We start from the raw sequence: 22251 nt of genomic DNA, 5'->3' as shown, positions 1-22251 counted from the left end.
GAAGTAAAGCTTTACAGCTTCTCCCCGTTCCTCATCACCCTCATCTCCTTTCCCTAGTGTTAATCCTGCTATTGACCCTCATTTCTTTCTTGGTTTGTTTCCTCCTTCTCTCACTGTCTTCAGTTTGACACAGATCATATGCACGTCATAATTTTTTCTCACTTGTACCACAGGGTCATTTTTGCCAGCACAGTGTCTTGTTTTTATACAAGCTTTAATTGCTCTTCATCATGGAGAGAAGAGGAAAACAATTACAGGGTAGTTCTGTTGACAATTAACTTGGTGTAACATTACCTACTGCTGGCAGTGTGCTGGAAAATATAATGTCACTTCTTCATTTTAATGAATGCAGGATTACCTTATCTTTAAAGCTGTTAAGTCAAAGAGAATTTTGCCTTTTGCCATAGTGGCATCAGTGTTAGAGCAACAGAAAAACAGCTCAGAACATTTCATATGCAATTTTTAGACTGAAACAGCTTGGTATTATTGAAAACATAGCCTTTGGCCATGACCTGAATAAGCCTTGCTTACCTATATCAAAAGAGACAGGTTTTGTAGTGTGTCAGCACCAAGTGCTTATCTCAGGGCATTTTGGGAAAAGATGTTTAAGGTCAAAAATTAGGGTTCATGCTGGTGAACATTTGAAATGTGAAAAGTCCTCCTGAGCACAATAAATGTTTGAAGTGACAATAAAAACCTTTTGTGAATAGAAACACTCTAGTAACAAGCAGAACTATAATCCAAGTGGCAATTGCATAGCAATCCAGACAAATAAAATACCTCCTCAATAGCCTGTTTCTGCTGAAGTCAATAGCAGACCAGTCTGCAAAGCTTTAGGGAATCCCACCTTAGGTGCTTTATTGGCACACCAGTTTTATAAAACAAGTGCAGTTGTTATTACCATGTGAAATACATCCCCCTGAGCTCAGTGGGTCTGTTGATGGCGCTGACTGGTACATCTAGACATGGGAAGGTTTCAGTACAATCTTTCTTGAATCAAATGAGAAGTAGAATGAAAATTAAATCTAATTGCATTACACAAGGCAAAGCATTAGCAGCCTTTACAAGTAATTAAAGCTTTGGAGAGGAATAAGATAAGAAATTGAATTGTTTGATGTTAACATGCAGGATTACTTATTGTGGGTGAGCACTGCTATTGCTCGTGTTTAAAATTCCATAATAAGTGCATGAAAGAGGCAGTAATACCTTGAAAAGAGTTGTAGCCCCACAGCAAGTCCTCACTGGATTTTAACCTTTCTGAGCTCGTTCCACTGCACCTTCTTCCCCTTTAGAAATTATTTGCCAAATGTTTCCCAATCATTCTCAAGTCTTACACAGGCAAATTTAATCACAGCAGAAGCTGCAGCTAGAAGAAATTTGTCCATGCAAGAGCTGAGTGAGGAACTAATTCAGTAAATTTCAGTTAAAGCCAGATAAAATGCCTTTGGTTATTCATCATTATATATTCTGTCATCTTGTTGCTCAGCCTGAGAATTGTGGAAGTAATATATTTCTCTCCTGAGGTCAAACAAAAAACACATTCATGCTCAATGTGCATGGAGTCAGGTCTGCTTTAAGCCTGATGGAAATAGAAGGGAGTGACAGCAGTGTAAAGGTCTTAAACCCAGTTGGGATTTTCACAAGAGAGGCAGAAACAAGCTGTTTGATATGATGATTTGTTAGTTTACAAAAGCTGCTACTGGCAGAGCTGCAAGGACCAGGAAAGCCTCAGATAAACTATGAGCTCAGAATTGTCTTGGTAGTGTGGTGGAGTTGTTCAGTATCATTAAATTTAAAAATAGTCAAGAGAAATGCATACTAAGGAAGGAAGAGTTAAATGAAGAAGTAGAAAATGGGAAATAACTGTTTAGTCAGCAGTCCTGTCACCCTCTATTTCTGTTACAGTAACTTAAAATCAGGTCTTTGTGCCTCATGAATGGATTGGAAGAGCTGCCTGAGCAAAAAGGTGCTTGAGAATTTGCTCTTTGCTTTTAGCTGAAGATTTTTAAAATAAGGGACCCATGAAGGTATATCTAAACCATTAAGAGGCCCAGGTAGGTTTATCAGAGTTTTTTTCATTAAATTGTAACTGTGGAAGTTTGTACAGAGATTTGGAAAAAAAAAAAAAAACAACAACAGGCCTAACTGTGCAAAGGATGTTTTCATGTTTAGAGCCTTTTTATCCCTGGGTACATCTTTAAAGCCAAACTCTTTGTAAAGCAGAATAGCTGAGACAACTATGAAGAAACAGATGTTCTCTGAACACCTACCTACACAAACACCAGTGGCAGAAGAAAAAATATGCCACAAGTCTGTTGTTTAATCCAGTCAAAAGATAAGCCAACAGTATAACCATGGAACAGCCTTTCCCATCTGCAAGGCTCAGAAAGCCCACGAGTGACATCTTCTTCTATCAGACTTCTTATGCAGGGAAATATGACATAGACCCAAGATCACTTGTGAAATCTAGATAATGCTGCTTCTTAGCCTGAAAGGAGAAGTATTGTGAGATGTACTGGCACTGGAGTGACAGTACATGTGCAAGTGTTCTTTAGAAGCCAATAATATCTCAAGAATATAACAAAATCTGGATGCCATTATTCTTTTCCACTTGGAGTTCAGAAAAAAAATAAAAAAGACTCAACCTTGGGTGTACACAGACATCTGAAATGCAACTGCAAGTTTCAATAAACAGCAAAAGCATGTGTGAATGCTAATGTTTGAAATGACAGGGCATAAGCTTTTTTCTTTTAGGGTGTTGCTTAGAGACACAATCATCCACACAAAAAACATTCTCAAAAACACATAGGGAAATAAGAATGGAAGCAGCTTTAAAGGGTGAGAAATTATGATTGCAACAGAAATTTACTTTTGGAACAATATTCACCTAGAATCATCAGCTGCATGAAGACTGTAGGAAGGTCAGAAGAGGTGGCAGAGTATGGCTTCACAGATGGGACAGATCTTAAGAGCAAGAGGGAATTGGTGATTCTTGGGGTCCCTGAGCTCCACTGTAGTGTATATCCATGGTTACTGAGCCACACTTCATCTATTTCCTGGTTACCATGCTTTTGTTTTCTGTGTGTTTTTTAAAGCAGTTACTCCAAATGCCAGGGGTGTTTCCTGTGTCTGGTGGTGGTGCAGAAACCCCTGTGTGGTATTTTCAGAGTCCCCAGGTTGAAGGAGGAATCGATGAATCTGACTCCATGTTCTTAGAAGGCTAATTTATTATTATATGATATTATATTAAAGAATACTAAACTAAAACTATCATAAAGAATAGAGAAAGGATACAGACAGAAGGTTACAAAGAATGATCACGAAAACTCATGACTCCTTCCAGAGTCCCAACACAGCTGGATGGTGATTGGTCATAAAGTCAAAAACAATTCACATGAAACCAATGAAACAATCACCTGTTGGATAAACAATGTCCAGCCACATTCCAAAGCAGCAAAACACAGGAGAAGCAGATCAGATAACTGTTATTTTCATTTTTCTCTGAGGCTTCTCAGCTTCTCAGGAGAAGAAACCCTGGCGAAGGGATTTTTCCAGAAAATACGACAGTGACACCCCTGTGTTTTAGGTGATTCTGGGCAGTGCAGTAAGCCAAGGCAGATGCTTCTTCACCCAGCCTGGATCATGAGCAGGGGTTTGATACCTTCCCTGACAGCTGGTAATGTGCCAAAGACCCTGAGCCTGTAGTGCAAAGGAGAGGGTTTTTTCACAGTAATACAACTTTGGCAAACAACTGTGGAGCGTGTGGGATATATTTTTCCGTTATTAGCACCACCAGCATTTCAGAGAAGATTATAGCAAAATGGTTTTCCCCAGCTGTTAGGATAAGAAAGGAAAACAAGCCAGAGACAGGACCCTGCAATCATTAGTGTGGAGGCAGCCACAGAAGCAGCTCTGGGCCGGTTTAGATCAATGTGCAAGGAGACAGGTTGCCACCAAAGGAGAGAACATCCTGCTCTTATCTCCTTTTTCTGGAAGTCCTCCTTTGTGAGGTGGTTTAGGACTAATTTAGGCAACACCAGCCCAAATTCTTTCTGTTTTAACAAGCCATCAGAGTGCTTTGGCTGTGCCAAGGGGGCAGGATAACTGACAAACAGGAGGACATTTAGTGGCATCTTGCTGAAGGTTTGTCCAAGAAAGGCAGCATAAAATGAAGAAAATAATTTCAGTCTTGATTTTTATGATTGTGAACCATAGACTGGCCCCAAGAGTTTAGCAGACAAGAAGATTGTATTATTTATAGGAACAATAAAACCTTAAGTATTGAAAGAAAGTTTATGAACAACATGTTAATGGAGAAGGGAGATTGTCACGCCACAGGACACATCCATCCCTCTAAAATCAATTCAGCAAGAATAGTGCCAGTTTGTAGGTCTTGACTTTCTTTTTCTCTGTGTAATTTGAATTCCCGCTCCTGATTTTCATCCTTCTCTGGGCTTTATTTCCCAGCATCTCCTTTTCGGAGAGGCTCCCTGTCCCTCATTCGAAACCGTGTTCTGTCGCAGTAGGATTAGGCAGAAAACTGAACATAAACTTGCCAAAGATTTTGAGCCTCAAGCCTGTGACTCTCCCCATGTATTCCCTCTTCATGGGGGCCTGCTCAGCAAGACCTTGGGCCAGAGCTGCTGCTCAGCTGGCAACGCTGATGGCTTGGCACAAGTCAGTCCCCATTTGCTTGTACAAGGTGTGTAAAGAGCAGCTGGCCCCAGCCAGGGAACCATAAAACTGCTTCAGAGACGCTTCTGCTTCTTCCTTGGCTTGGTTCTGTGCCAAAGCAGCTTCAGCAGACCTCCTTCTGTATTTATTGGGTTTTGTCTTCAGGATAATGGCATGAATAGTGAGCAAGGGTGGACTTGTTTGGTTGGTCTTTGATGTGCACTTCCTTGGCAGGCTGTACACAGAAAGGGCAACCTGCAGTACAGCTGAGAAAAAAGCTTTCCTGCTTCTGCTGAGTGGAAAGAGCAGGAATACTGCTGCTGGTGCTGAAGCTGAAGCCCCAGTGTTTATCCTTTTCAGGGCTATGTATCACTCAAACATACAAAAGTTAGGCCACTTGAGCTCATAAATGTGCCTGCTGAGCACCCACTAGAGACTGAAGATCTTTCTTGGAAAGCTCAGCTAGAAGGTGTCAGCTTAGAAAAACACCCTTGGGAAACCTGCTGCCAGGAGGAGAAGTTAAACATTCCTGAGCAGCCAGGTTCTGAGGAGGTTATTCCTCTCTCCTTCCCTGAGGTTTCTTTGGGATCACCCCCAATGCCTTAGACCCCATCAAGGTGGCAACAGTTGAGGTTCCTGAGGTGAAACCTCACCCTTGTTCCTCTCACCTTCACCCTAAATGCATTGCTCTGGCTGTTTCACACATGGCAACCTCTCCTTAGGTTTTGGGTTCCTCTCTTCACCCTCCTTACAATTCTATTAACTCTTTTTAAAACCAACATACATCAAAGAGGAATGAATATGTGGCCATGGCCTTTTGGCCTGTGATTTAAAGCATGGCCAGCAGAGGAGTGCCAAGGGCGATTGATTCAGGCGCTCGCTGATCACTAAGGCATCACAGCACTTTGGATAACCAATAACCTGATCACCATTGTGTGTAAATAGAATAAAATTTGTACTGTAGAAAGCCTCTAATAGTCACCTGCAGCTCTTTGAAACTCCTTAAAGTTCAATTAATCATCTCCTGGCTCTGTTCTGCCAGCGTGGCTCCCTTTGAGTAGCAGTTGTCTCAAACACCTGACTAATGTTTCACGGGTGGAAATGAAACAAGGAGCACCAGCAGAGACTGGGTTTTAACTACATTCATTGGGCTCATCATGGTGCTCTTTCTTGGATGAATGGATGGAGAGAATGATTATGGAAGTCAGTCCTTATTTGCATGGTCACTCAGTGTTTTCTCCATGGAATATCTGCCCCAGTACATGGGTCACCAAGGACTGCAAGCTTGTGTGTGATACAGGTTAGGCCAGCCCTAAAAACTGCAGTTGTATCTCATTTATTCAGAAATAGCACAGGTCCAGCTTAAGGGATCTTAATTCACACAGTGCTGGACAGACCGCTGCTGTTCAGGAGGTGTTTGCAGATAGTAATCTAAATAAGATCAAATGGGATTTTACAGCAACTTCTATATTAAAGGCTTTGCAATAGAAAAGCTCAAAAATAATTTACTGTTTGAGCCCAGAGCGGGGTATTTTAGTAAAGCAGATTGAGAAAGATGTTGAAGGGAAAGTAAGTCTTTCATTTGTAGTCGGGAAATGCAGAAGTTGGAAGAACTGGCTCATAGTATTCCCACTCCTTGGGTAAAAGCTCTGGATGCAGCAGTTCTGTCAGCTCTGAGCTGTGACCCTGTATCCAAGGCAACTGTTTCTGGATGTTAGGTGGCAAGGAGCTAGAAAATAAATGAGAGGCAGTTGTGGAATATGCAGGTGTGATTCTCAGGGGAAATAATGATGAAATGCTAACAGGTGGGAAAGGGTGGAAGGAAGCACCAGAACTCAAACATGGGATTCAGAGTAGGACGTTTGGTTCCTATATATGTGTATAGTGTGGCTTATGTGTCAGTTAAGACTAACCAGGACTATTGGAGAGCTATGAAGTAAAGCAAGTGTGGAAAAAGACAGGAAGCAGGAAAACATGAGAATTGGTAGCTCTTTGTTTCTCTGTGTTCTGTAACCACCATCTCTTAGCCTTTACGTTGCAAGAACTTCTTTCCCTCTGGAAGCAGCATTCTGGTTAGAGTTGGTCTGTTGTTGTTTGAGGAACCATTTGTTTAAAAAGTTACTTTCAACCATTTTACTTTCTTTTGATTTCCTTAAATATAACTCCATGATGGTTATATAGTGGTATAGAGGTGATGCTGCTCTGATGATCTAAGTGCTGTTTCACTTGGGATTTCAAATCACTGCTCCAGTGTGCTGACCTGCTGTGTGAGTGAAGTCCTGTGGCTTATAAGAAGAACTAGGGGAGGCTGAAAGAGGCAGGGACACATCATGCCCTTTCTTGTGTTGTTTTCTGTGACTTCCTTGTGTTCAGTTTTTGAAGTGACTAGAACTTTATTGCATCTCTGAGTAAAAACGTCTTTTACTGCAAAACTGTCACCCCCTTTAATCTCAAAATGTAGTAAGACAAGGTAATTGCCAAAGTAATTTGACTGAAAGAAGAGCTCACAAGTACTAAAGCTGCTGTTCCTCTCTGTCTTCTGGCATCAACCATCTCTTACTCATAAGAAAGTGGGTAAAAGAAAAGAAAGCAAGAGCAACAGGAAGCATATGTCACAAGTTTGTCCATCTGTTCTACCTCTTGAATCCATCCCCAGCTTAAGTAATTTAAAGCTCCAGATGAGCAGAATTGTAACCACAAACCTGTTGTGCAAGTCAGGATGAGGGTCTCATTAAATGCCAGCACTTAGCCATGAGAGGCTGCTGAAGAGAGTTTTTATCAGCTCATGTCTGCTAATTCTCTCTGGGGAGGAGAAATATCAACCAGCTGAAATCAATGCTGCCATAGAGCTTGTGTCTGAGCTGGTGGGACAGAATTGGCATGGGGGAGGTTCAGATATTGCATCTGAGCCACACAAGGTCAAACCCCAAGGCACCTGTGAGATGTGTCTCAGGGCCATGAAAAGCACAAAGCCCTGTTGTGCTTTTTCCCTGCACTGTGTTGGAAGCATAGGCAGTTCTGGATGAGGCATCAGGAGTTCTGAGCCTTGGGCAGGGGCTGAGCTCAGGGATGAGGTACAGAACATACCAGGACCAAGTCCTCGTGCTGGGGGTGACACCAAGGGACAAACACAGCTGGCAGAGGAAGATCCTGCATGGAGAGAGAGAGCCCTTGACTGCTTCCCTCAGCCAGCTGGTGACCTAAGGGACGTGTTTTAGTGGTGGCTTGGCAGTGCTGGGGTAGCAGTTGGAATCAATGGTCTTACAGGTCTTTTCCAACCTAAATGATTCAGTGTTTGCCTAGCCTCATTTTTTTGTCTGTTTTATGTATTTCTTAGCATTCTCATTGCTGTGATGGGCCCTTTCACCTTGTCTGGCTACATACTGAATTTTGGAAGCATTTTGCTTCAGAAAATCTTGACGAAACAAACAGCATCACATCAAAAATATAAAACTTCATCACCTCTCTTGAATGATCACCAGAAAATAGTAAGAGGCTTCAGCACATTTACAGCTTGATCCAAACTGTTGCTATCTCTTTTTTTTTTTCCTAATTAATAAATGTGTCTAGCCATATGTGTGACAATAAACCCATTTATTTTGATGGTGATGTTCACATGCTTGCTGTGAAGCACATGTTTAAGTGCTTTGCTGACAAGGCACAGGCAAACAGATGCCTTCTCCATAACAAGTTGGCTGTGTATCCCTAGCTGGCAACCACAACAGGCTCCCCAGCTCCTTCTGAGGACCAGGCACTTTTGGATATGCATCATCAAATGAGAGGACTCCTGCTCGCAGCCAGCCCAATCCAGAGAACAGATCTATCCCACAGAGGAGAAGGAACTGAGAACTTCCCAGAGCCCATGGCAGGCTTTGTGAGGTCTGCTCTCAAAGGTGGTCTTGTTAACACTGCAAAATGAAGAGAAGACAGTGGGTTCAGAAAGCAAAATGTAATGACCTCTTTGGTAATGTTTTCTGGTAATACTGGGCAAGTTTTTCGCTGACTCTTACACAAAATATTCTTTTTACAGTGATGCTTTTGATCATAAAAACAAAGAATAGTTTGGTTGGAAGGGACCTGAAAGGTTATCTGTTCACATGGGCAGGGACACCTTTCACTAGATCAGGTTACTCAGATTGTGAGGTAGGGGCTGACTTGCTGGCACACAGCTGTTTCTGAGCCTGCCAAATCTGTTGTGAGAGTAGGACCACCTCTTCCCTCATTCATCTTCATGTCACTGGAAAGATACATCTGAGTTTACTTGTCATGAGCTTTTACAGTCTTCTGTCAACCAGTGGGAAATTCTCTATCAACAAAGTAGGAAGGGAGAACAGATAAACTAGCCAGAAAAATTCAGCCATTGCAAAAAGAGATCAAGAGATTTCAAGCAGCAATCTCAACTCATTGTATATAGGCAATATTATCCTGTTGCTGTTTATAAAGGTATGTTATGATAATAAACTGGATTTAATTATTTCATTATGCTCTATAATTATTTCATTATATTCTATGCTTTTCCTTCACAAACTTCTGTTTATATAGTCTGGTGTTGATATTTACCTCCTTAAATATGTTACTTGCTGGGTATTTTGGTGGAACAATACAGCAATGAAATTTTGGAATGTGGATTTTTCACAAAACTTTAATTTAGATTAGATGTGGTTATTTATTCATGGGACATAAGCAGTCACCTCAATCCTGTCAATGTTTTTTGCCTGAGTCACCAAGTGTTTTTACAGGGAAGAATAGCAGAAAAAAGCCAATACCTGCAGAACTGAGTTTCAGAAGACTCTTCTTGAGATAGGATGTGAAATGTAGGTAATCTTTTTCATAAGATAACTGGTATCAGCAAATGACATGGAGTAAACTTACTGTATTTATTTGCATGCAAATTTAAGTTCAGTTTTGCTGTTATTTAACCATCTGTTAGCTACAAGGCATTACTGCTTACTTATAAAACTTTATGTATGAGTGATGTTATAATAAGTAATATTACAATAAGTAATTCAGATGAAGAAGAGTTGAATTAATATTGTTGCTGGATCTTCCCAGAGTTTGTATACTCTGATTTTTCTGTTCAACTGTGCAGCAGTGTTTTTCCCTGCTGTAATTATCCATCTGCAAGTTCCCAGTGCCCCCAGTCTGCCAGGCAGCTCTGTGGCATCATGGCTTTTCCTTCCCTCTGTGATGATTCCATGTGGGCTAGAGTCACAGCTGGGATTTGGAAAAGAATTCAAATTGCTGTTATTTTTAAAACAGTATTCAATATTTGGGAGGTAGGGTTTTTTTTCCCTCTTATACAACCTGAAAACTTCCATCCTCTCGGTGGGAATGGTATAATCAGACCCCTGTAACAAAAATGTTACACTGGGTTACAGTTTGTGAACAGAGAACTTAAATTTTCCATCAGGTCATGATGGTTGACACATGTGGGAGCAGGGAAATGGCCTCTTCACCTCATCCCACCTTGAAAAGGTGTGGGCTCAGTGAATCTTCCACCTTCAGCTGAGTGGTGTTGCTCTGTTAATACAATAATAATAATCTTTTCATCTTGCAAGGATTTTTTTGCTCACTTTTGACTTTTAGTCATCTCATTGAACTTTTTGTACCTTCTTCCTTCTTTACCTAACTCGGTTTCGTGTTGGCCTAAGCTGACTTAGAGCTAGCAATCCTTTTGTCCAGTCAGATGGGACCCTTGTTAAGGTACATATATCATGAGCTTATCACAAAAACATGTGTGATTAATGTTGCCCGTTTACCTCCACACCGCAGGTTTTGGAATGACCACACCAGCAACCGTGGCTGGAAAAGTGTTCCTCATCGTTTATGGCCTTTTTGGGTGTGCCGGGACCATCCTCTTCTTCAACCTCTTCCTGGAGCGCATCATCTCCCTGCTGGCATTCATCATGAAGGCGTGCTACGAGAGGCAGCTGCGAAGGAGTGGTCTCCTACCTCCCAACTTCCGAAAGGGGCCAGCCGTGTCTGGGGTGGGCAGCCTCGTGGGCTGGAAGCCATCCGTTTACCACGTGATGCTGATCCTGGGAATTTTTGCTATCGCCCTTTCCTGCTGCGCCTCGGCCATGTACACGGCAGTGGAAGGGTGGAACTACATTGACTCCTTGTATTATTGCTTTGTCACCTTCAGCACCATCGGCTTTGGAGATTTGGTAAGCAACCAAAACGCTGTGTACCAGCATCAGGGATTATACAGATTCGGGAACTTCATGTTTATATTAATGGGAGTATGTTGCATATACTCCCTTTTTAATGTCATCTCGATCGTAATCAAACAAATTTTGAACTGGGTGTTGAAAAAATTCGAATGCAGATGTTGCCCAAAGTGCCATAAATCCAGTACCCGCCTCAGCCGTCGCAACGCCATCACCCCGGGGGCCCGCCTGCGCCGCCACAACGTGGCCAGGGACGCTGACGGGCAGTACGACAGTGACACCGAGGGCAGGAGGCTCTCCGGGGAGATGATCTCCATGAGGGAGCTCACTGCGTCCAGCAAAGTCTCCCTGGCCATCCTGCAGAAGCAGCTGTCCGAGACGGCCAACGGGTACCCGAGGAATGTGTGTATCAACACGAGACAGAACGGGTTCTCGGCGGGGGTGGGGGCTCTGGCCATCATGAACAACCGCTTGGCAGAAACGAGTGATTCTAGGTAGAGTTTTTGGAATTCCATTTGTTTCTTAAATGAAAATGGAATGGCGGTTAGGGTGGAGTTGCCACTGCAAGCTGCTGGAAGGTTTTACATTTCAGAGACAGCCTTGGTATTCACTGGGCGTTCAGCATTTTACTTTCTGGGGGTTTTATAAGTTTTCTCTAATATGCAGTGAGATCTTTACCATTATGTTACAGTTTTCCCCTACGGGGGGTTTTAATGAGACTTGGATGTCTTTGATGCAGAATCTGGTGCAATTACAGGAGGATGGTGTGCATGGCTAGGATGGTGTCAAAACTAACATGCTCTTCTTCAGAACAGCGCCTGAACCCAAACTCTATGTTAAAAGGCATAAAGCGGGCAAGTTGCACTCCAGATTCAAACATGGGGTTGGTAAGTTTTGTCTGACCAGTATCTCCCAGTTTGCTGAAGTCTGGATCTGGTCCTGAGCCTTGTACTCAATGCTCTTCAGCGATTCCTCGTAGCAGGCCTCTGTGTGACATACACGTAGGTGGCTGTCGTCACGCCAGCTTTAGGGTGGCTGTGCTTCACCTCAGTAATCCCACTGACTTCAGTGGCAGAAGATTGAATGGGCTGAACTCCCCACCTACAAGTGATGGGGTTTAGCCAGGCTTGTCTGAAAGACCGCCTAACTCTTAAAAGTCAGGGGATTATCAGGGACTGTGTTAAAGTGTGCAGAACTGTTCCTACCTACTGAATAACAGAAAACAGGCAATTGTCATCTTCAGAACTGACTTTGTTTAATGCAGGAGAAGCCCGTATGCACTTCTGGTGTCAAATGTTTGCATCACCACAAAAATGCTTACTTCCTTAATTTCTCATTTAAATAAGTCACTAAAATGAATGTAGGCTCTCTTGTCCTAAATTTGCATTTTCTGCAGTGTTGTTGCAGAGATTCATGCAAATCATTTCCTTGCAGTTCTCTGAGGGCCCCAACCCTGTACTCGTTTCCCAGAAATGTGACTGTGCAGGTTGTACAAAAGAAGAGCATTGCTTTGGAGTTCCCCCCAAAGCTGGCTTCCCCCAAAATGTTGATACCAAGTCATAAATTGGCCTTTGGCTGTTGCTGCTACCATCTTAAGCCATATTAAACCTGTGCTAGCCCAAACCACTGAAGAGCCAAAAGCAAACCTGATCTAGAGTGTGTAGTTTAGCATGACAAATGAGTGCAGAGGATTTGCTGCAAACCTCTTTCAAAAATGCATGCACAGCTCTGGATCATTTCTCCAAATTCTCTCTACTACACTGTGAAGATAATAAAAAGGCTTCTGCTGATTCCAAACAAGAAATAAAACTTAAGCTTATATTCTGAGAAGCCTTCTCTTGGAAACTTACTGGAAAATTGTAGGCAAGACCATGAGTAGTGGGCTGGTCACTGAATAAATTGAACAAGCTGATGAACAAAAACTAGGAATATTAGAAATGTTTGAAAATATTTCCATGAAGTTTTATATAGATGTTTTACTCTATTTACTTTGTTTTGTTTGGAGTTTGGAGGAGCCATAATTTTTGCCTTCTTTTAAATTTTTAGCAGTGAAAAATGTTTTGGAATTTACCCTTGGAAAACCAACTTGAAATTTGAGGTTTTGCACACCTGAGCCTGCCAGCTGAATTATGGTGGTGAATGTATCTTTTCTCCTGATGAAAAGGAATCAGAGCTGCAGCTAAACCATCACACATGGGTCTGTATCACTCTGTAAATCTCACAGCTTTTAGCAAGATGTGTTTGGCCAGAAACAAGCAGTGATGATTGTAATGTGTTTCCAGCTGGCACAGACCCACACTTAAGATTCTGTGGTATGGTAGGGGCTGCACTCAAGAGGCAGGAACTTTCTTGGTGGCAGAGAGACTCCTCAAGGTCCATCTGTCTGAGTGCCTTCCTGTCTGTGCACTCCTCCTCTTCAGGGAGGCAGGAAGAGGTGGTTGGTGCTCCTTTTGAAGGCCACTGAAGGATAAATTTAGGCAGGATGTACAGGGACAGCTCACAGTCTGGAAACAGCTCTGACTGCTGGAAGACCCAGTTCAGGCAGATACCTTCCAGAGATGCAAGGGAAACCGCACAGGCAGGGAACCAAAAGAATGAAAATTTGTTATTTCCCCTTGGGATTACCCCCACGGGTAAATCTCTTACTGTCATGATTTATGTGTTTGTTTATTAAAAGTGTGAATGGGACCCTGCTCTTTTTTTGCAGCCCAGCTTCTCTTAGGGTTGTATTTTGGTGCATTTGTCATCATGGGCACTATTACTCATTAGAACTATTACATAAATCAGGGCAGACAGGCTCTGTCCCAAAGGACTTAGGAATTTGAGCTGATAGGGCCCCAAGCCACAACAGAATTACCTGTTGATTATTTTGCTCATAAAAGCATGCTCAAATATATCAACATTGTGTGAGCTCAAGAACTCTTATAGTAACAAATTTGCAAATTAAGGGTTTGGGGTTTTTTTTAGTGAGTTGCTTTAAAGGATAAATATTATAACCATTATTAGAATCCTTTTTAAACTGTAATTTGTGAATTGTTTTCAAACTACTTATTCCAGCCTGGCAAATACTGTGAAGTAATATGAAATTGTACATACCTCCTCTGTACTTTTTCTGAGTCCAGGCAAAGGCAGACACACAGTCTGCTGTAACATGATTGAAATGTTTCCAAGTCTTTCTGGTGCCATCACTCACAAGGGTGCCTTTGCAGGACCCTTTGCAGTTCCTATTAGCTCCAGAGGAAGCTGGACCAGCTCCTGGAGCTGGGCATCTCAAGGAATTTGGGCATTAGGTTGCTGCTCTGTTCACTAATGTTTACTTACACCCAAGGTCCTTGATAATCTCCATTCTGCTTCTCTCTAGCCTCAGAGGAAGTTCATGCCCAGTTATTTACAGTGGCCCTGTTGCTTGCAGGTCTCAAATCCCCAGATACTGACATAAGTCAACCGCAGGGACCACCAGGTCGTATCCAAGTCCTGTAAAAATCACCAAACCCATCTGGCTCAGCAAAGCTCAGTTTATAGGAGGGTCAGAGCACAGTTACTGACCTGGGTCTCACTGGGAAGCATCTGCTGAAGGGTGGCCTTACAGTTCCCTCATATTCAGTAGCAGAAGCATTTTTCAAGGATGCATGGAAACCAAGCTCCAAATCTCTGCTCTTCAGCCTGCCAGCCCTGCCTGGGCACCCATCACCCCTGTGCATGAAAACATGAGCCAAGAGGACATAGGAGGTTTGAGATCAGTCTTTCCTAGTCAATTATGCTCTTCCTTTAGCTTTTTTTTTAATGACAACTCCTCTTTGAGCTTGTCAGGCTTGGGCACCTAACTCTTCTTTCATTGTGGATTCCCCAGGGCAGCCTGCTCCATTGGTGAATTACCCCCTAAACGTGCACCAGTTGCACCAAGTGCAACTCCTCCTGGTGTTTCATTTTCACAGACAAAGCAGATACCAGCAATACCTGGACACAGACTGAAGCACAAGAAATCAGAAGGAAAGGAGAGGAACAGAATGGGAAAGTGAAAGCACACTGCACTAGATTGCACTTTCTTTTCAGGTAACTTGGAAGCTGTATTACATTCTTGAAATGGGTTGGTTTTGAGTTTTTTTTTTCCTTCAAATTTAATTATGGGTAAACTTGAAAGAGTACAGTTGAATCAGATTTTAAAAGTTCATTTTCCCTGGTACAACCCCCTCTGCAGCACCCTGTAGAACAGCAGTAGTAACTCTTCACTGACACAGACCAAGGCATCCCAGCTGCCTGCTGAGCCTACAGGCAGCACAGACCTGAGCTCAGACCCTGTCCCCCAGACTGGTCTGCTGCTGCCTGAGCCCAGGGAAGAGCATTCAGGGGCAGCAGAAGGCTGCAGGAATTAGGACTTCTCTGTGGACTGGCCTCTAGTGAGAACAGCAATGCTGTGAGCTGCTTGGACAAAGGAGATACCATGTTCACCTGGCACCTGCATAAATACCTTGCAGAAGAAATTAAAACTTAGGTGAAAGGTGAGCTGCTTGGACAAAGGAGATACCACGTGGCACCTGCATTAATACCTTGCAGGTGAAATTAAAACTTAGGTGAAAATTGATGGGCAACAATGACCAAATTCAAGTGACATCTTCTCTTAACCCTGGAGGTCAGCGCAGAGCAGTCACAAGGAATAATTTCTTGTGAAACCTGTAGCATTTGGCAAGTCACTCCATTGACCTCTTACGGTCTGTCTTCCCTGTGTGTGTGTCTTGGACAAAGTTTGGAGTCACACCAAGATGTCATCTGGTTCTCATTGGTTTCTCCCCATCTGCAAACACAGTTCTCATTTTGAAAAAATTCAAATGACTCTTTATTTCCTTGCAGTGCAGAGGATGTCCTCCAGACCGTGTAGATGTTCAGAGCAATCCCAGCCGCAGAGGGCAGTGTCTGAGGGACAGGGCTGTGCTTTGCCTCCCTGCAGAAGCAGCGTTACACAGCAATGCATCCAAAGGCTCTTTAGGCAGTTACCAGCTCTGATTACAACAGAATTACTGGTGGAAGGCAGGAATCCCCCTAGAGCTCTCTGGGGAGTGCCCTGTGCCGTGCTCAGGTTACCCAGAAATGCCCCTGTGGATGTAGTGCTGCTGTCCCAGCACGGCTTCAGCCCTGGCCCTCAGTCTTTTCTCCTCCCCAGCTTTCTGTGGGTGAAAATTTGAGTATACTGTGACCATTTACCCGTATGTCAGTCATGCCTCGCTGCTGAAAGACTTTTGCAGCAGTGGAGGTCATCCAGCCAGGCATGTGGGCTCAGTATAAACCTGATTGCCTGTGTGGGATGAATTTATGACTATATGGAAATTAGCTGTAGCAATGAGACCATTCTCGCATTTTTAGTATTTTTCTAGCCTTTAACTTGAAAAATATTCAGTGGCAAATCATTGCAGTGAATGTTCAGAGCTAATCTCAACAAGATCATACTTTGCTGATTGCTAGCCTAGCAAATCTGTGGGTATGGCTGCTGCTCTAATTGGATTACTAATGTGCCTTTGCAAACCAACACACGTCTGCAGTGTTACATTTAAATAATACAATAAATGCTGTGTTACATAATAAATTCAATTAGGAAAAATTACTACTTGACTCACACAGAATAAATAATGAAGGGTGCATTGCACATTGTACAACCAGTATGCAATTTTTGATCTTTTTTTTTTGTTGTTGTGAATATGTCCATATTTGAGCTCAAATTATGCTTTCATGGATGCTAGGAAAAGAGAAGCACTACATTGTGGAAAATAAAGGAAAGTGTGGGCAATTCCACTGAGTTTTGACACGAAGGCTATTCATGTTAGCACATACACAGTAAGTGGTTCATTATGCATTATAAATGCATTGTGTAGCAATGGCACTGAGGAAAAGAAACTACTTTAGTTTACATGGCCACAGTCTGAATGCAGCTACCAATAAACACACATACCTTTTTTCTTTCTCTCTTTGTCTGCTAAATGGGTAACATCCATCCTTTAATTAAATTGTCTCTTTAAACCCTCAAAAAGAAAATGCAATTGCCCGACATTTTGCATAGGCAAAAAGTGGTCTAACATCAAATCCAATCTTCCAACTCTAAGGATCCAGAGTGGTGTAGTTCAGCTTTGAAGTGGGGCTGCAGATATGCAGCCTTCAAATGTATTTTTCATCCTTCCCTGGAAAAAAAAAGAGGGAGTAAATACAGATACAGTTTATTGCAGATTACTCAAAAAAGTCTGGTGATTTAGCGTGAGGGGGGAAAAAATACAGCAGGAGTGAAAAGCATGGGCAAAGGGAGGAGCTTAGAGGTGTTCTCCAGCAAATGCAGCAGAAATCCGAAGAGTTGCTTTGCATTCGCTCGTGCGTTTATTGCTCGTCACACAACGCTGTGACACTGCCACCCCCCAAGGGGCTCCTGGGGCATCGTGGGCTCAGCCACCTCATCTGGAACGTGGAGAGAGGTCTTTTGTGAGAAATGCCTTTTCCTGTGGGAAAAGGGGCCACACAAGTCAGTTGCCCAGCTTTTACTGGGAAAGCAGCCGTGCTGGTCCCTCGCAGTGGTGATCAGTGTTTTGGGTGTATCAGAGGTGCAGATTCCCATGCCTCCAAGCCCTCCTAGTCCCAGGATCATGTCACACCCAGGTGTGTCCCAGCCAGCTCCCAAGCCCAGACTTGGCATGAGGATGTAGCTGGGTTTGAAAGTGTGTAACATCCCAGCATCTTATCCTCAACATCCCAAGGGTTTTCAGGATCAGACCTTCACCAGGTGATGCTTTTTCAAACCTAAGGAATACAAAGAAGTCTCCATATTCCTTTTGTACTTTGCAGACTGTAAGAGTACTTTTTAAAGCCAGTGAGTCAATGCAAGATTAATGCTTTCATAATAATACATAAACAACATGAAAAAATTACTGCTATTTCTGACAATGTGCAAGTCAAACACCAGGTTTTCTCAATGGGTATAATTTCCTATTCCATGCAAGGAAAATTATGTCCAGGAAATTTTCACTTGTAGTATCATCCATGGGCTGCACAGGCAGTGCAAGAATTTAGTTCCAGTTTTACTGTAAAACCTCAGTATCTGAAAGCACAACATCTTAACATGGTTTGGGGATTGTTTGTGGGGGTTTTTTTTTGTGTGTGTAAACATTGTTTATTTACAAAAATAAAAATGCTATAATTCTACATATACAATCCCATTTTTAGTCCACTAGAATTCTACTTTGTTGGATACTCTCAGCAAAAATATTCGTTCCAAATTTCCAGCCAATTTAAATTACTTGAGTTTCGAGATAACCTGTTGAAAAGTATTCCTGCTTATTTTGTTTCTGTTTGAAAGGGCACAGCTTGGTAGATATCTTTAGCTGAGCTGGCTTTGCTATCTCCTACTACAAACCTCAAAATTTTACTTCTGGAGCTAATTCCCCTGGCTTTGGTATTTGCTCATTTCTGCATTGAATTCTAGAAGGACAACCAGTTCTGTGCTGTTATCTGGTTGGTATGACTTTCCTTTTTGCATTGATTGCAAATAGCTGAAATATGAAGACCAGCAAATATTCCCAGACTCACCAAAATGAGTCACTTTTCTGAATGTTTTTCTTTTTTAAATTGTTTTGTAAAATCTAGAATCTGATTGTAAATTACGTCATGGTTGGCATTAGCAAACTGGATATTTGTTCTACCAACAGAATTGCTTGACATGAATTCTGTGAAGGATGCTAATGATTCAGTTTCATGTAAAAGCACTTGCCTATTTCATTTGCCCATTCTATCTAATTTGTTTCAAATTCTCAAAGTCAGAAGTATGTAAGTCCCATCTGGAAAAAGCCCTATGCTGAACATTTGCTCCTGTGAATAGAGCTTTTAGAGGGATTGAAATGGAACCTGCCTGATTGCTGTGAACAGAATTGCATGTCTAAACCTTCAAAACCTGAATGTTTGTATCTATTTGGCCATTGCAAACCAAGGGCATGCTAATGTAATTCCAATTCAAGCAAAGAAACATAAATCACAGGGCTTGACTGGCTGCTAACCACTTTTATCCAAAAGGCCACACAGCTACAGGGCCAAGGGTGATGGATGGGCTCTTGACACACAACAGTGTTATCTTGGAGGTTGGTTTGGTGGCTGGGAGGTGGCACTGGGGTGGTTAAAGCAGCTTGGCTGGGTGGATCCAGACAGTTCCCTTTGCTGAGCTACAGGAGGTGTTTTCCAGTACTAAAAAAGTAAAAAAGATAATGGATGTAGCATTGAGCCTCTTTTGAGAAGCACAGCGAAGTGCTGTAGCCTGTGCTAGGCTGTTCCTGGTTCTGGCCACCTTGGAACCCTTGGTTGTTCCTGAAACTGGAGTGTTTGGGACACTCCAGTTTGGTCTTTTCAGAGTCTCTGCAGTGGCAAAGCAGCAATCCTACTGTGATGCTTCTCTCCTCATAAAATGGATAGAGAGATTTGTTTTGACTTTCCATATGATGACAGCATATATAAATATTAAAAGATGAATCAATTACTGAGTCTGGCTATATTTGCTAAGAGATCTTTATCAGTGAAAGCAAGAAAAATTATCTTACCAGTACAGTGAATCAACAAAAGTAAGTAGTGTTCTGAACAGAAAGTAAGGTGCTAAAATATACAATTGGACCCCAAAGCTCAGGCATGTGTCACAAAATTATCATTCTTTTCCAATGCTCAATGCACCTGCATCTTCTGGGCAAAAGCCTTGGTTTCTGCCTGCACCAGGGCATGCAAGGCTTATATTTTCTTTATCTGTTAGAAAGCAAAATGTATCTGAGGACATGCCTTGGTCTGCACAGTGCTCAGGGGTGGGCTTGCCTCCATCCCCAAATTTAAGCATGCCTGTGGACCATGAATACTGGTCCAGCCCCCAGCAGAAAATGCACAAAATGTCCCTGCTTTGGGGTATCTGTGGTGTTTGGAGAGCAGCTGAAGGTCATGGCAAAGCACAGCTGCCTCCTCCAGCCAAGCCCTTGCCAGGGTGGGATCCATCCCACTGCCAGCCCTTGGTCTGCAGCCAGGGATTGTACTGCCAGGAGAGTGGTGCAAATCATCAGCAATGTGCTCTTATCCCTGCCTTCTTAATGGGCTAAAAACAGTGGAAAACAGAGAGATCATTTTCTATTTTCATGATCAAAAGGGTGTTGCCCATTATTCACAGCCTACACACAAGATGTTATGATTTTCAATTTTCCTGCACTGATTGTTCAGTCCATTTGGCAGCTGACCTTCAATTGATCATGGTTTTTTGAAAACAAGGAGGAAAAGAACCCAAACAGAAAACCCAAACACCCATTATCAGCATTTCAGACAAGCAAAATAATCGTGAATGTGGTGGTAAGGATCTCACATGCAAAAGCTGTGAGCAGAGCTGCCTCTGTTTGCAGCAGCTCGATGTTTGCATGGCAGTGGGAGAAGTTTGGGGTCAGGAGAGAACCAGATGGTTGGTTGGGGTGCTGGAAATTGCCCTACAAGCAGCTTCAGCACCAAAATGGCACATTTGAAACAAATTTCTGCGTCTGTTTCTACACTGTTACGGACATTTCACATCCCTGCTACTGAAATCAGAGGATGGCAGCAAATGTTACACAAGCAATTTACTGTCACATACTGTGCATATGGGTATTAGCCAGGGACATTTTTAACAACCAAGAGACATTTCAGCTGAGTGTTGGTCAGAAAAAAGGACATTTTGCCATCCAGAAACAGCTGCAGCAGGTCCCAGTGCCTGACATCACCCAGCATACTCCCAAAGAGCTGCACCACACAAAGATTACCTAAATAAACCAAAAGAGATGGGAGGGTCTAAGAAGCAAGTGTTCCTGTGTCTTGAATCTGGAGTAACTTGGTTGAATTGCAGGTAGTAAATAACCTAATTAAATAGATGTAATTACTTAAATGCCTGCTAGAAGTCAAAAGGAGATGCATGTATTTTTCCATCACAATTTTGATTGTGTTTACCAAGCCAAGAGGTGAAATGAAGAAACATAAGTTCCTGTAAATTGTTGATTGGAAAACATAGATTTTTTACTCTCTTTCAGATAATACTTCCTTGCAAAACATTAAACTGGAATAAATTTCAAGACTGAAATCTGTTTAATCAAGTGTCAGTATTAAAAATGCTTTAATCCTGGGTTGACAGGAACTTAGTCTCCAGCTCATACCATAATTATGAGTACTCTTAATGAATCAGTCCCACTTTTGATGTCAGCTCAGGATTTTTCCACTGTAAGATCTTTGAATGAAGAGGACTAAAAGCCATAAACAAGCCAATCAAAGGCGGATCACGTTTCTGCTGGTTCATTATGTACAGTTTGCAAACAAAAATGGGTATTTTGGGCTTGGCACCCCTTCATTCACAGAAACATGGTTGTGGATCCAGGAGGCAGAGACAGCTGAGGTGCAGCTGCTTTGCAGAGCGGTGCAGAGGCATTGGCAGAGGATGTGTAGAGCTGGTGGTTAAGGAGACAGTGGAAGAACCCACTGGTGGTGTCCAGGGAGCATTCCTGTGTGTTTTTAATGCCGTGAAACATGATGAGAGTATGAATTCTCTACATCTGGGAGGATGTCAAATCCCAGGTGACGTTTGGAATGTTGCAGTTAAGCTCCTACAAAGACTTTTGAAATAAACAGGAGAAAAAATATTGCCTGGGATGTGCTCTTGTCTTTTCTTCTGAGCATGGAGGGTGGGAGGTGAGGCAGAAGAACCTCCTGGGTGAGAGACCCCCTTGGAAATGGAAACCTCAGAGCCATATGTGGAGACCCCCCAAGTCCCCAGGTGCTGGGTAAACTGTATGGTTGAGCAGAGGCAGGAGGGATAACAACTGGTGGGATGTGCTGCTGATGTACCCCATGGTCATCTGTTAAATTCTGCAGCTGAGTGATCCTTTGCTTTGCAATAAAATAGAGAGCAGATGGAAACTGTTTGCTCTGTAAACAGTTACAAGGAACTCCCAATATATCCCCTCTCCATGACTTCCATTCTAATCAATAGAAGCCATCTGTCCAAGGTATTAAGATAAATCTTGGGAATTCTGATATTGACTGGAAAGGCACTTAAAAGATCAATCACACTGCAGACAGAGAAATGTCACTGCCCCAGACGTGGAGGCTTGCTAATCTTGCCAGGTAACATGGACCCAGAGGGCAAACCTTCCTGGTTTATAAACCCAGACAAAGCCCTCCCTACTGCTCTCCCCATCTCCTCAGCTAAATAAAACAAGCCCCAGCAAGAGCTGGTGCTGGGCACAGGCTGTGGATGGCACCTGCTGCTGCAGTGTCCAGGCAGACACAAAACCTGCCAGGGCTGCTGTGGCAGCCCCTGCCCACCAAAGCACACACAACTTATTTTACCAGCAGAAAGGGTAAGGGTGGAAGAGTTGTGGCCACCAAAATTCATGCTGGA

The 22251-nt window shown here is 42.7% G+C and overlaps 1 protein-coding gene across 1 annotated transcript; it reads left to right on the top strand.

The window, feature by feature from the left end:
- The first annotated feature begins 10418 nt into the window (after positions 1–10418).
- Positions 10419–21490, top strand: KCNK12 (potassium two pore domain channel subfamily K member 12). Its single transcript, XM_031065052.1, is given in 3 exon segments — positions 10419–11338; positions 21160–21170; positions 21173–21490. Coding segments are annotated over 3 exon segments (1068 nt in total). The 3' UTR covers positions 21310–21490.
- The last annotated feature ends 761 nt before the right edge of the window (positions 21491–22251 follow it).

Source organism: Geospiza fortis, unplaced genomic scaffold (assembly GCF_000277835.1).
Source record: "Geospiza fortis unplaced genomic scaffold, GeoFor_1.0 scaffold149, whole genome shotgun sequence".
NCBI classification, from domain to species: domain Eukaryota; kingdom Metazoa; phylum Chordata; class Aves; order Passeriformes; family Thraupidae; genus Geospiza; species Geospiza fortis.
The sequence above is the reverse complement of the archived record's forward strand: the minus strand, read 5'-3'. Positions and strand labels throughout refer to the sequence as shown.